This window comes from Myodes glareolus, chromosome 4 (genome assembly GCF_982192425.1).
Source record: "Myodes glareolus chromosome 4, mMyoGla1.1, whole genome shotgun sequence".
NCBI lineage: Eukaryota > Metazoa > Chordata > Mammalia > Rodentia > Cricetidae > Myodes > Myodes glareolus.
Window position 1 is genome coordinate 93,358,505 of NC_142029.1, and position 15,050 is coordinate 93,373,554.

Genomic DNA, 15,050 nt, shown 5'->3' on the forward strand with positions numbered 1-15,050 from the left:
CATACTTTTTTTTAAGTGTTGAAATTTTTTATTATTTTAAATTTTGTGCTTGTGAGGCAGTGTGCATGGGACCGCAGGTGTCCACTGGGTCCAGAGGTGTTGGGTCCCCCTGGAGTTGGAGCTACAGACAGCTGTGAGCTACAAGATAGGGTTTCTGAGTACCTAGAACTCAGATCCTCTGCAAAAGCAGTATGTTCTCTAAGTATGGACCACCTTTTCAGTCCCACCCCCTTTTCTGAAAGGCAAAGGGTCTTCATGAGATTCCCTATGTCTCTCAGAATCAGGCATCTAACTTCTCTCTCTACTCTATGATCAATACTTTTTCCTCCAAGTCATTCTTTCATTCCAAACTTGCAATGTTATCATGTCTTTCTATATTAAAAATAACTCTTCCCTTGTTCTTATGGCTCCTTCAAAGGCCTCCAAAGGGCCCCTGATCTCCAGAAAACTGACCACGAACTATTGAAAGCATTCTAGCCAAGAACTATTGAAAAAGACACTCATCAGGCATAGAAAATACAAGGAGCCCTGGACGCCAGCACATGGGAAAGATAACATCAGAATTGTCCTGACCAGCCACAGATGCATGTGCTTTACATGTTTGGAAATGGCATCACAAACAGCGAGACCGGGCCCAAGACTGTCCACCACGCTACCTGAGACAAAAAGTTCTGGTCCAGGACAATGCTTAGTCCCGAGGAGGATGTTTTTAAAAGTCTATGAAATGCCACTTAAATTCCTTTTATTCTTTTATTAGTGCTTTCATACTCTTCCTGCCCTCCTTCCTTCCTTCTCATTTTTTAGCCAAAAGAGATGTTGCAACTGAACTCACCGTTCCTCCCCTCCTGAGCAGATGAGGGTTTGTATAGTATTGTTTTGTTCTCATCCACTTTAAAGACAAAAAGAAAACCCACTTTGCTTTCTTTTTGCCTCTTTTTTTTAAATTTAACCTCAACATTATGAACACTCATATTGGATAAACCTTACAACAAAACAAAGTTCTAATTATCTTCACTGATATTCTGATATTTACTGTCCCCCCAACTCAAAAGTTCATTTTTCTCACTCACACATTTACTTGCCCCCCCCCAGCCCCAATACACACACACTTCCTGCAAAAAGTATACAGTTCCCCTGCGGAACTCTGCAAAACACACTTAGCAGCTTATCACAGTTACCCATGGCTTCTTCGAAGTTTCAAGCACTCAGTATGAACTAGTGTGAGGTGGTGTCTCGGGGGCTAAGGAACCTTATGCTTTACGTGGAAGATGAATTGAAGAGTGTTGCTCTTCAGAGTCGAGGGAAGACATGAAACTCCGACTAGTCCAGGTTGCCTGTTTTGGATAGTGAAAACCTGAAAATGAGCAACTGACAGAGAATATTCTAGAGAATAGTCTGGACTAAATTTAGGTGCCTAAGCTTGGAGACCATCTTCTGATGGGAAGGCCCTATTTCACGTTTTATCACTCTGTTGGGATTACTGCTAATACACACACCTTCAAAAGAGTCATTTGGGTGGTAAGTTATACAATTCTCCTATCTATACTGCTCCAGGATCTCAAATCCAACTGCCTAAAGATCCCCAGTGCTAACGAGGTCGAAAAACACTGTGAACGTCAATTTACATCTCTCTGAAACAGAACAGAAAGCTCCAGAAAGAAGCAGTTGAATAGGAGGTGAAGGAAAACAAAAAAACAAAGCAAAACAAACAACCCACCCACTGCATTTTGGGTAGTGATGGGCTTGAGCACAGCAGGGGCAGCAGGGAAGAACCTGACATCAAGATTTCAGACTTGTACTGCAGGACGTTAACCTTATCGCGGGTCTCTGCCTTGATATATACTATATACTACCACCCTATATACAGACCAATTCCTTCCAGCATAAGCATCACAAACTAGCCGGTAAGTCAGACAGACACAGGCTTCAGACACATAGTCAAGTTAAAACAGCTTATTGGTGCGATTTGGGAAACATTTCCCGAAGTTTTGAAAACAGGTATCCTCAATCCAACTAGAGAGAGAAGTAGTTACAGATGCTCATGCGTGGAAAGGACAGATTAGGGAACAGCTCCGACCTTTCTAACCCTGGATTTAGGGCAGTGTAACAGCTATAAGCAGAAAAAAAATATCTAAAATTCTGCAGAGAGGAAAATGCTACTTATGATTCCATCTGAGCAGAGAACAGAACAATGCATCATTATGGAACTAATAAATACAGCATGGATCTGTCTCTTCATAAACAAGTTCCTCTCTATGATGGCTGCATGACTCAAGGATGCTAAGTATTTGAAGAAACACTCTCAATAAGGCAATGGTAAAGGAATTCCCACCTTGACCATGGATGAGGAACCGGAGTCTGTTTCTCAATGAGCTATGGGCTGATGGAACTGCCCTACCTTCCCTATCAGCCCTCTGAACAGTATGCCCTGACACAGTAACTGGAGTCAAAAAAAAAATAACTTTTAGGGGAAAGGTAGCAGTTATTTGCTATGTTGAGACCAAATGAAATGAACCCCAGCCTCCTTACAAAGCAGGAAATCGAACTTGAACTGCCTTGAGTTTGCCAGTCAACATCTTTCGCCATCCAGACTTGAAACAATGGAGTTCACAGCAGCACCAGTGACGAAGGAGATAAAATGGGCAGAAGCTAGAGGGTCAGGGACTTGATGGTCCCATCAGAGACCAAGGCTGGAACGCCTGAAAATCACTGAAACAGAATCCTGGTTCTGCTTCACCATCTGAGGTCAGAGTGACTGGAGCCATAAGCATCTTCCAAAAAATACACATCTGGATGGCCATGCCTGGGGACACCCTTTCACCAAGCTGTCTACGGTACACAGGTGACAACTCAGCTCAGGGGATTCTTTCAGGGATGGCAGGGATCCCCTATAGTCCCTGGACCTCCAAAGCATCAGCCAGCACTGCCTTCTTATATAAAGTAGACTGTGGTTTAATTTCCAGAGTTGCTGAAAATAACACAACACTTTTGCTTCAGGTACAAAATGCCTGCCGCATCTCACCAGTGTCTAAACGTCTAAAGGGTGGCCTCAGAGAAGGTATGGACACCTATGAATATCACTTTCTCCATCTGAAAAAAATCATGGGATAAGAATCATTCCCCCCAAGTTGAGTGTGATCAAGTGCTCCCGTGTGCAAGTGTGTCAGTGTGTAAACATACAAAGTGCACCCGATGCACACTTCAGGAGCTCCCTACGACAGTTGGCTAACAAGAATCTACCACCAACATAAGCTCCGGGAATGCCATCATTCCGTTAAAGAGTTTGTTTTCATTCCGTCTATAATTACGCTGCCGCATGTGCCAATAGGAATTAGCCACCATACTCTGAAACAGGGAGATTCTTTCCTGGAAAATCCTGGCAGCCGCTAACCAGCTCTTGCTTTTGCAGAAACTGTGGTGGGGCCCAGAGCAAGCTGGTTTGGGGAAGTTGACCACGACTGCTTTGTCTCCTAGGAGAGAAGATGTTCCTACAGGGTGGTCTGGCCTCTTTAAGAGGGAAGAAAAAAAAAAGTTACATGGACCAAAAAAAAAAAATACAGCAACACAAACCAACAAAAAATGCCAGGAATGCAAGCTCTGCCAACCAAGTAAATAAATAAAATGTGAGATATTTTATAATAACTGGACAAGACACATTTCTCAACCAAGCAAGATGGAAAAAACTTTACTTTTCCCCCCAAACCCTGCAAATGGCCCCATTGTCTTTGGACTGTGAAGATTCCCTGCTCTGAGGTATCACTGACAGGCTCTATCACCCAGAGGAATACACCAGCCTCTGGACTGTGTACAGTGATAGTCAGGCCTCCCAGACGCTCTGTATGGCCTCACCATACCTGCTGTCTACAGCTCAGAACACAGCCGCTTGGGTGAGATGTCAGGCCAGAAAATCTTTTTCTCTACTCTACCTTCCTCCACAAGTGGTAGATTTGGGGCACATATATACACCACCCTTCAGATACCCTACCAAACTTTCCAAGGTCTTCTGAAAGCTCTATGCTAGTCAAGGTTTCTGTTGACTTGCTTTTTCATTAACTGCTCAACAGACTCCATGACTGATCTGGTACTGAGTTAAGACTTTCCACATTTTCGGGTTTCTTCTCCATCCAAGGATTATTACACTCATTTCACACATGCAGGAGTTGGAGCACAGGGAGATTAAGTAGTCTGCCCAAAGTCACACAGCTCCTAACTGGGGATTCACACCCAGACAAGCTGGCTCCACAGTCCCTGTCTAAACCACTGGGCTATTTAGTCACTAACAGTGTGGTAAGAGGGATCTAGAACCACGGTGAGCAAGTGATCGAGCGGCCCGGAACGCTCCCCTTCTTTCTGGCTTCCAGCGACACAAAGACTGTCCCAAACTAAGAAGCACTTGCTTCTTCCTATCTCGAAGGACAGTAACAGTCCCCAGGGGATGCATAGCCTCAAAGAGAGATGGAAGTAGGGGCTGAACCTTTTAAGTCTTAGAAATGGGCAAGCAGCCAGGATGAAAACTGTTCCTCTATGGCCGTTGTCTTCGCCTCCCCATAAAGGTGGAGCAGAATGGGAGGGAGGGGAGAATAATGAAGCAGCATCTGCTCCCACACCCTGCTGTCGTAGCCTCATCCACTGTTCAGGAAGGAACCAGGAACAAGTCAGCGCTACCTTTGGTTTAAACCTCTATCAGGCCCGAGAGAAGTGTGCAATGAAATAGTATGACCTGCCTTACACTTACAGGGGAAATTGAACGCCAGTGCTATTTTAAAGTATATATTAACTTGATATTTGATGCAGGCAAAATCCTGTCAGACCTCAACATAAAGACAACGTGAATAAAGATTCTCAGTAAAGTCCTAGCCACAGAGAGGCTGACAAATATCCCAGTTCCTCTGACTCCAGTTTCAACCCTCAGACTGCCCACTGCACCTCTTTGAATCTAGGAATCTATGGAGGGGAGGGGAAGGAAGTTCTGGTTTAATCTCCGAGGTAACATCACACCCCACCCTTGTCCCTACATATAAGAAACTAAGCAATATAATGGAAAAAACAAAAACAACAAACAAACAATAATCACGAAAGTCACAGTCCCGGATAAAAAGCCATGCAACCTAGACACAGGTGGCCTACGAGTCTGATGGAGCAGGTAAAGCTGCACCTGATATCCTTCTACTCGTGAAAGCTGGCAGGCCTGGCCAGGGTTTTTACCATCTTTGCAACCCGAAAATTTAAGTCTCCATTGAAGTTTCTCTGTTGCACTTCCCAAAGGTAACCTGCAGTATTGCTCAGTGTCTGTACGCTGACAAGTTAGAAACAGGGACTCATTTCTCTTTGGCCACTGGGTCTGTGGAGAATTTTGCCTAAGTGGCTTAACTGTTCTGTGCCTCTAGCTCCCCATCTGAGGGAAGGACGTAATAGTTACATAAATGCAACTACAACCCCCCCAAAATGATAATGATCAACAAATTATTGTTATTCATTTTCTCTAAGAAAGTACCAGAAAAAAAAATCTCATCATAGTAAATAGCAGAAGACTCCTGATTTCCTGGACCAAAGGAAATTTTGTTGCTTTGGTGCACTGCATTGATGGTCACTTATAAAACCTGGTCAGGGGCTTGGAAGCTTTTTTTATTTTTTTGAAAATGGATTTTACTGTATTGTTCAAGTTGGTTTTAAGTGCACCATGTAGTTCAGGTTCGCTTCCAACTTGCATGCCTTGGACACTTTTTCTGATGAGAAAAAGCCGGTGTAAAGACACTTTGTATGACTGCAACATGAGGCCTGCCCAGCTCGATTTTACTGGTGGGACAGCTCAATAAAGTTACTTGCCCACAATTTATTTTTATCAATAACTGAAGTAATAGCATCAAATGCTTTAAAATCTCACATATGTAATATTGAATTACCAAAAAACATGCTTCAGCTGTTTGCTATGATCTAAAACACGTGCTACAAGGGGCTCTCACTCGCGACAGGTATGTGAACTGACGTAATATACATGATGTTTCCCAGATGCCCAAATCTGTCTCTTCCCCATAAACACACATTGCACATATAAACAAACTATTCTTAAGGAAAGGGCCTATTAGTTGAGTTTATATCTTTGCTGGGAACTATCCTTTCTCTTCTGCTAGATATGGTTTCAATCAATTGTAACACAGAGAACTTCTGGTTCCCTTGAACACTCAAAAAACAACCTCGAGAGCATCGTTTCTACCTGTAGCTCTAAGTGCCTGAGAAGTCTCCACTGGCCCAAGAGAGGCCTCAGCATGGTTCTGATTGTCATCACACTGCGACAAGACACAAGCCCAGCTTTTATATAGAGTCAGCTCTGTGATGAATGTCAGGAGAGTCGGGTGGCGGTGGGGGGGGGGGCAAGGGATGGGACCCAAATGTCCTTATTAACATTTTGAAGCAGTGTATCAGAATGTCAAAACCTCATTTTGGCTTGTTTGTTTGAAAGTTTAAAGAAAGGGCTAAAATACGGAGTTCACTGCTGCAGAGAAATAGGTTAGGAATAGCAACTAAACTTATTGATAATTGGACCCAATAGAGGTTTGTTTTGTGACAGCTGATTAGTTCCCAAAATGCATCACCTTCTCCTTGTACCCTTCTACATCCTTCCACCTCTGAGGGTCCTTTGCTCTGAGGCCAGCTGCAGGCTCCCTATCCTAAAAGGAGGCACAACTCCCTCTCCAACTGCGCTAGCTTGGGAGATCCTAAAGAGCTGACTCCATCTGTTGAGCACCAAAATTTCCTCCTAAGACAGAATTCTGTGTCTTTACTATCCCTCTCTTCTTTAAATCCTTTAAGCCTTCTAAATGAAACCATGAACCAACGACACTAAGTCACATCTGGTGGTGGGATGCTTTCCTTCTTCTAGGACCTTTGGTACCAGAGGACAAAACACAGCAGAGAAAGCCAGTAAAGTTGGTAACCTACATGAATCCCAAAATTAAACAAATTCATTTCATTTCTCCTCCCCGGTACCTCCTCAACCTAGCAAAGAGGGACCTAAGGGACCTGTGACAGGGGTGCTCAGTACTCAAGAGTGCTGGAAATGTGCTTGAAGGCCAGGCAGTTAGGCAGACACCCCAACACTCCGCAGAGCCCTCCCATCAAGCTCCAATTCTGGGGAGACACGGAGTTAGGGGGTGACCTGAGAGGCAGTGTCAGCCCCCCTTGCTAACGTGAAGGTTCTCGCTTATGTGTGAAAATTGAAACACCAGAATTAGGGCGCTGGAAATTCTATAAGCTTCTTCCCATTAGTCACCAAAAAAAAAAGCAGCTGTGAAAATAAATACCGCCCCCCCCCAAAAAAAACAAGGGTCTCGGGCCACCAACAGTCAGTCGTCCTGGCCTCTGCATCCTTGGCTCCTGAGGGAGCAGCGCAACCCAGAGGAGAAGTGGAGGGGACCCAGAGCTGGGGTGGGGGCCTTGCTGTCGCCACTCACCCGGGGAGGGGAAAAGCTCCAGATCCACTTTTTCTGTCTTGATGATGGTGAGAGTCGGCTTGAGATCGACGGCCGCCTTCATGGTGCCGGGAGTTGAGGGGGCCGGCGGGATGAGAGCAAGTTTGTTGTAAATATTGTTTTGCTTTTTAATGGGGATTTTGAACCCGGGGGGAAAGGGGACAGGGCGAAGCCGACTTTCTTCCCTAAAATCTCAAATTCCCGCTGACTGCCTGCCCCGCGGGAAGGTGTGCACCCAGCCCAGCCGCACGAAGTTGGCACTTGGCTGAGCAGAGAGCGCGCTCGGATCCCAGCCTCGCCCGCGCCTCGCTCGCCCGCCCGCCCGCTTGCCCGCTCGCTCTCTCCTCAGTCCCCGGCACTCGCTCTGCTGGCCGGCGCTGGCGCTGTGCAGCTCGCCTCCGCTTTAGGGCGTTCCTCCCGGAGCCCAGGCCCAGGGTCCCAGAGTCTGCCCTGCCCACACCGCGGGGCGGCGGGGGCGGGGCGGCGGGGGCGGGGCCTACACCCCGCAGCCAATTACCGCCCGTCTCCCAAAAGCGAAAGGAAGGGCGGGCGCGCCGGACCCGGACCCCGCAGCGCTGTGCAGCCCCGGCTACTGCGGACGCAGGGCAAGGGCCTCAGGCCACCTCTGGTGAGAAAGGCGGGCGCGGGGAGCTGGCATGCAGGGGCTGCTACTACGATCTCGGGAAAGTCCGTCTGATTCTGCACGCATTCTTGAGGGCTTGGTCACCGCTGCGGCCCGCTCCGGTAGCAGCATAGTTTTCTAAGTGCGTGTGCATCATTCATTCACAAAGCTTGACACACAGGACGTGAGGCTTGCTTGGGTACGCACCGAGGGGCGCGTGCGGGGGATTCCACAGCGGGTGTTCTGGGAGGCCTCCAGCCGAGACATGACTCAGAATCCCACCCTTGGGATGGTTAAGTGACAAGGGTAGCCAGCACTGGTGAACGGAAAACCTTAACCAGTTTCCCTAGCTCAGAACCAAGCCTACCAGAGACCCCCAGAACTCAAGCCCCAAAACTCCTGGATTAAGCGAGGAGTCCAGAATCCATAACTAGTTTTTCCGCTCTATTAGAAAAAAATTCCAACATCCTTTTCTACATCACCACATCCACCAGTATTCTGGTGTGAATCTCTAGGGCTCATCGCTAGCCCAGAGAATCACGATGCACATCGTTGTGATATTTGGGAACTCCCAATGCTCCAGATAAAAAGGCGAGCCAGGATAATCCATAGCTTGCCACTGATAATTAGTTAACATACATTAACAAATTACCCAGGACATAGTAGCACATGTGTAGCAGGAACAAGGCATTGACATCCTACCTTTGATTAGAAGACAACATAAATCTTCCTGAGCAGCCTTAGGGAAGGCTATTCTTGGTACTGTTTCCTGATTTCTAAGCATGTGATGAACTCCCATCCCATGTCTGCAACTGTAACTTCTGCTCTAGGAAATTCCATCACACCTGCTAACTTTCATCTAAGCATGTTGGGGGGGGAGCTTTTGTTGTTTGTTTTACCCCCTTTGGGCTTTAGCACTGTACAGGATTCCCAAAGCAAATCAGGGTGAAGAAACAGCAATAAAGCATCAATCTCTGGGTCCTGGTCCAACCTCCGGGCTCCACCCTTCTTTGGTCACCAGAGAAAAATATGTGTATGTGATAATCCTCCCTTTTTTTGTTTTTGAAAGAACAAAGACTGTTGCAGTCCAGCTGTGTTTCTGCAAGGTATGAGAAAACAATGCTGGCCTCCAGATGACAAGAACAGACACTTCGGATCCTGGGAAAAGCTTAGGGAGCCAGCTGATGAATGGATTGTGCATTCACATGCCAAACAAGCAGCAAGGGACAGACTCTTGAGCTGGTCCTGACTTACTATGACATCTGGAGAACTGAACAAACAAACAGTTTCTTGGGGGAATTTCATTTTGTTTCTTTGGTCCTATGAAAACGCTGGAGAGTTCTACTCTATTTGCAAAAGCAGCTTGCTCAGAATCACTTCTCTCTCTCTCTCTCTCTCTCCCCCCCCCCCGTCACACCTCTCCTCTACTAAACTAGCGTCTAGTTACACGACTGCTTACACGCGTGCATTTGAGACACGCAAGAAGCCCGCCAAGACAGAGCTGGAAACATTTTCTACCCTGGCCACCACGAGGGGAATGTGTTCCTTGTAAACCTTGCCCGGTGCCTGTCCATTTGTAGATCTTCCTGCTCCTCGCCCTGTCCCAAAGTGCAGGAGCTCAAATGTGCTCATGTCCAGACCAGAAGGTGGGTTGGGATGACACTGAAGGCAGCTGTTCCCAACGTCACCAGTCCTGTGGAGAGCCCTGGACCTGGCTGCAACACCCTGGAGGGTGAAAAGCACTGAGAGAGAACCAGTTAAGACAGCTCTACATGTTTGGGACATTAATAATCCAGCCAGGACGGTAGCTCACTTAATTAATGTTTGACAAATGGAATTTGTATTCTCTTTATAGCACAAGTAGATTTTTTTTCTTCAAACATTCTTAAGGAGTTTTTTAAAAATATGACATATATATATACATACATATACACACACACACACACACACACACACATATATATATATATATATATATATATATCTTCGTTATACCTGAGCACACTGTTTCAAGACTGATGTTTTTTTAAGGCACCTGGCAGGGAGGGACGGGGTGGGGGGGGGAGTGGAGGGGGTAAGTAATGTGTCTTTTGAGTTTGCTTCCTACTGAGGAGGAAACCGATTTGTATCTTTAAAAACCCTCAGAGTTTAGCAAATTACATGTGACCAAAGGTTGGGACTCTGGAGAATAGGGATATTGAGTCCAAAAAGGCATGAATGGCATCAAGACAGGAGTCACCTTTATACAGGGATGTCCTCACCACAAGGAGCATCGGGCAAAAAATAATAAATCCCTCTTCATTCTTCCCTCAGTCCTGCCCCAAACTCAGTAAGTATATAAAAATGCATTTAATTTCAAAGACTTATGGAAGCTCCTGCCTTCCTCGGCAGAAGTGTGCTAGAATTCTCTGCCTTCTGAGCCTTTAAAAATAGGCCTCTCTGAAGGGAGCACAAAAACATTCGACCACTAACAACTGATCCCAAGCGGGTTCATGACTCACAGAGGCTGACTTACTGGTAGATATGTAAGGTTTTTTTTTTGTTGTTTTTTTTTTAACAAGCTCTCAAACTCTCAGTTAGCAACCTGTCTAAGCTGCACTTGTGGTCTCCTTTCAGGCTGAGAAAAGCCAACAGGCCCTGTCATACCCTGAAAAACACGTCAGAAACTTAACTCTGTACCTAGCAGTTTCTATTTGGTGCAAAGTATGGAGGAGGGGATGGAGTAAAGAAAAAAAAACCGCCCCAGGCTTCAATATCTACCATTTAAGCGACAATAAAATGGAAAGTTGGAGATAAGGAGGAAATTAAAATAACTATCAATTAAACTGTAATTCCAAAAGGCCTCAGGGTCAGCTTTGGAACTAAGCCAGGGACTCAGAAGGTGGTGTGGCTGAGTGCATGCTGGCTCTGTGACCTCACCAAGGCCAGTTAACCTTTCTGGTGTCACAACCTCCTCTCTGCTTCAGGGAATAAAACCACCCCTGGATCTTTCTAGCATGGAATACACTCATTAGCTATTGTTCGAGCAATACAATAAACAATGGACCATAAGAGAGCTGCAGTTGTTTGGCAGAAAGGGAGGAGGGTGGGGAGGACTGAAGGCCCATTCGGCCCAGAAAACTCTGTAATAAACAGAGACACTGAGCAGCAAGGGTTCAGAAGTGAGGTTCAGAAGTGAGATTCAGACTTTTTAACTTAACCAACTTGCTCTTACTAAGTTACTAAGCTACCACTTAGTCCTGAAACTCAGGCTCCCATGTTTGAAACAGGGAAGATAACAGCCCCCATCTTTTAAGATTATCTGTTTGCTTTAAATAAATAAGGCCAAATGTGCAAAACTTTAGCAGGAAATCTAAGGTAGGAAAGTGTTCAATTAACTTCAGAAGATTATCATTGTCTTTAGGACCCAGAGTAAGGGAGAATATCAATTTAAATCTGTCTCCCTGGACAACTCTGTGGATTAGAGTAGATTCTTAGTTAACTGAGAGCTCAGATAACTATTGCGTTGACTTTTAAAATCCAGGCCCCTTCTGTGGGTCTTGAACAGAGAACTACCTGGCCTTGCTTGAGAATTTCCAGCACTGACTGAGAAAGAAAAAGCCATGGAATTGTATTTGTTCTGAAAGTGAGGCAGAAAGGTACTGTTCTAGATCGTACTGGAGGCAAAACCTTAGCCCTTTCTCACCACGTGATCCGAGATGGAAGCCTATTAGTGACTTCCAAGTACAGCCCTCCTAGCCAGCGGAGGAGAAAAATGAGCTTACTCTTGTCACACAAAAGTCCAAGCCCATGTGCGTCCGAACAGGTAGGTGACCAAGCACTGTTCCCAGAAATCCAGCAGGAATCTGTGCTGTTTTCGGCAAGTACATTGCAGACTAAGCACCCTCGTTCCCTGTGGGAGATAGCTTGGCATGGGCTGGGAGGAGAAAGGGGGTCTGGCTTGGCTCTATTGCTGTCTGCAGTCTCTTAGGCTATAATTATGAGCCATTCAACTGCATCTGCAGCCCCAACAATGTGGGATGGATTGGCCTAATCCACAGACCAAGCGACATTTTAAAATCCATCAGTTTAGACATCACGTATTCTTCTCACAGCAAATCAGACTTGGCACAGACCGAAAAAGGAGAGGCGCTGCCAATCAAAACTGCAGAGCTTGGGGGCCTTCTTCACACCCAGGGTCAGTGTGTTTCTCCTTAATCTCACTGAATGTCTTTCTCGGGATTGCTGCTGCTTTCTGGGCCAGGAGACTGCCCTATGAGCCTACGGGGATCTTATAATTTGGATCCCAATTTAAGTTGTTCTAAATTAGATTAGAGATGGGGGATGAGGGCATTGGCACAGATGGCAAGAGAACTGGGTTCCTAATAATATTGCAGAAGCCCCTAGCAACAGGCTTTCACCCCATGGCAAAAAGATTCAATCCTACCCCAAGGGTTTCAGGTGGTTTCATCCTAGCAGAAGGTTACAACCTTCCCCTGATCTTACCCAGTTTTTCTTTTAGAAAAACTATAAAGTTTTTCTTTATAGTTATAAAATTATAAAGACAGTGCCAAACTTCAAGACGGGTTTTTTTTCTGTATACTTGGCTTGAACTTTACATTCAAATAATTTCACTGTGAAATCTTTTCCCTTCCTCCAACTCACTTTCATTTTTAAATTCCAAGTCAGTCCACCCAAAAGACTTTACATGTACCACTCTGGAGATGAAGGAGCAGAGATGAAGTGATGAGTTTATTTATCCATTCTGCTTTTGGAGTTGGGAGTCAAACAAAGGAGGCTAGAAAACAGCCCTGCCAGGGTAGACAGTAAAGGAATAGAAGGGGGGCTCCTCTGGAAACAACGGAGGGCATGAGGGAAGTCAAAAACACAGTGGCTTCCAGTCCTCATTTTTCTGTGTCTTGAGTCTCCAAGAATCTATGATGAAATTAGGACCTGATAATGAACCCAGGACTTTTACGAAGCCAACTTCACCATCTCACATGACCAACAGCCATGAAACTGGGAGAGGGGGCTCTGAGACAGAGCCTCAAGCTGAAAGAGCCACAGTGGAGTCAGGGGAGAATTCAGGTGGCAGGATCCTGGGAGTGGTCACAGACAATGGCAGGGCAGGTCATGCTCAAATGTATGGGTATTTCTCGGGGTTTCTTCCCTCACAAGAACACCTGCCATAAGAAAGGATTTCCTTTTAGAAGCTTTATCTCCTCCCTAGGAGACATCGATTTTGTGTTCAGCAGACTGAACGCCTGCTTGATATGTGTTGAAACACGCATGTCTATCCCCCCAGTTTCTGTTATCCCCTGTGTCATGGAGATGAATATAGTTGGAACTCAATAAATAACCATATTTCATTAAGAAGCAGGTAATTTCTTAAAGTCTCAAATACTGATCTGTACAGAGAAAATAAAACTCATTTACTTGTTTTGGTTTACCTATAAGTGAGACAAGTTGCCCAAAGTTTGCATTAAAGAACTAAACAACTCTCTCCTAATCAATAAGATACTTCTGGCATTTTATTCTAATTTATACTGCTTGCTCTGCTTATCCTTGCATCCGTCCAGACACTTGAAATGTTGGCAAGATCACTCTATGCATTTGACTTTCATCCATGGTGTCACACACATAGTTGTTTGTGGAGAGTAGCCTTTGGCTCACCGCATGGCAAGCTAAGGATCTCAATGTTGGTCTGGGCATCTCTACAGCATACTGCTCATTTCTCAGGCTCTGCTCAGGAGCCCTTTCTCAGACTGAATCTTCGGTTCCACTGACCACCAGTTGCTGTGTGTGTGTGTGTGTGTGTGTGTGTGTGTTTGTGTGTGTATACATATATATAGAGAGAGATATATAATTGATAAGAAAGAGAAAATACATGCAATGAACTCAAGTTTGTGTGCCTTTCAAAAAGAGTAATACATGACTCCCAGGGACACTGCATTTTCAAATGAACCAACTGACTACAAGGTATCCCAGTGATAAAGAATGAATGTGTGTGGGGGTACAGATGGGATGAGGGTGGTGGGGATGGTTGAGCAGGATGGGAAGGGGAAAGACACGGAAGCCGCTGAACTGCAGGTGCCTGACAAGCACGCGGGGACAGGGAAAGGTGACTGACCTCTCTTGCAGTGATAGAATCACACTTGTTGCATCTTTTGTATCTGTGCGTGGGAAAATCAAGATGTAGTAGCAGAAAATCTGGCTGATCCCAAGTCACAAAAAAAAAAAACCCAAGAAACCCATGGGCTGTGACTGGGATTGTGAACAGACGCACGGTAGTTTTCATCTCTTTCTACTACCAAAAAACAGGGAAAACTCACACAAGTCACACTGGGGAACGTGGTACCAAGCAGCAAACACAGTTTGTGTAACTTCCTTCAGTCACCCGCAGACATTTTGCTGACATTAAGCACCCTTCCTTGAGACCCATTATGGTTTCGTAATGAATTAATAGGAATTCCAGTTTTATCAGTCTTAACACTAACAACAACTAATAACAGAGGATCTAGAATGCATAGCACTTGAATTCTCATGCTGCTTCTAATCTAGATGCTGAGTGTGTGTTTGTGTGTGTATATGTGTAAGTGTGACTAGAATGTAAGTGTCATGACTACACAGGGCATAAATCTGGAAAAACAGTTTTAGGGTGTCCAGTGTAATCACTCACATTTGTGACCCCCACACACAAGCCGCCACCACAAGTACCACCAAATATGGCACCCGTATATGGCTGACAGATCAAAGTCCGCCTCAAGAGGGATATGTTCGCTTCACTGGGATTGCAGGTCACACTCAATGCTACTTTAAGAAGGCTCAGAGAGAGATGCGAAGGCAGTTCATCTGCAAGGAACCAGCTGGGCCTCCTCCACACCATGCCTCAGCCTCAAGGTGGAATGAGGTGGCCACGTGCACTGGTGGTGACGCAAGGCTCCCCTGGACTCGGGATTGGCTCCCACGCACTGACGCTC

The 15,050-nt window shown here is 45.6% G+C and overlaps 1 protein-coding gene and 1 long non-coding RNA gene across 5 annotated transcripts in view; one reads left to right on the forward strand and one right to left on the reverse strand.

Annotated features, from left to right (window-relative positions):
- The window catches only part of Ets1 (ETS proto-oncogene 1, transcription factor), a 121,825-nt gene that overhangs the window by 55,797 nt on the left and 50,978 nt on the right, over positions 1 to 15,050 (reverse strand). The window contains exon 1 of one of the 4 annotated variants that reach the window (XM_048458795.3): positions 7,452 to 7,834. The exons of 2 other annotated variants lie outside the window; for them this stretch is intronic. In XM_048458795.3, coding sequence (XP_048314752.1) covers positions 7,452 to 7,533 — 82 coding nt within the window. In that variant the 5' untranslated portion in view covers positions 7,534 to 7,834. Of the gene's footprint in view, positions 1 to 7,451; positions 7,835 to 15,050 lie in introns of those variants that run through there. One more of the 4 variants, XM_048458794.3, reaches the window with a different exon arrangement.
- Positions 8,010 to 9,617, forward strand: LOC148122394 (uncharacterized). The gene is made up of 2 exons (XR_015737629.1): positions 8,010 to 8,097; positions 9,161 to 9,617. It is a non-coding gene; the product is annotated as an uncharacterized LOC148122394 (long non-coding RNA).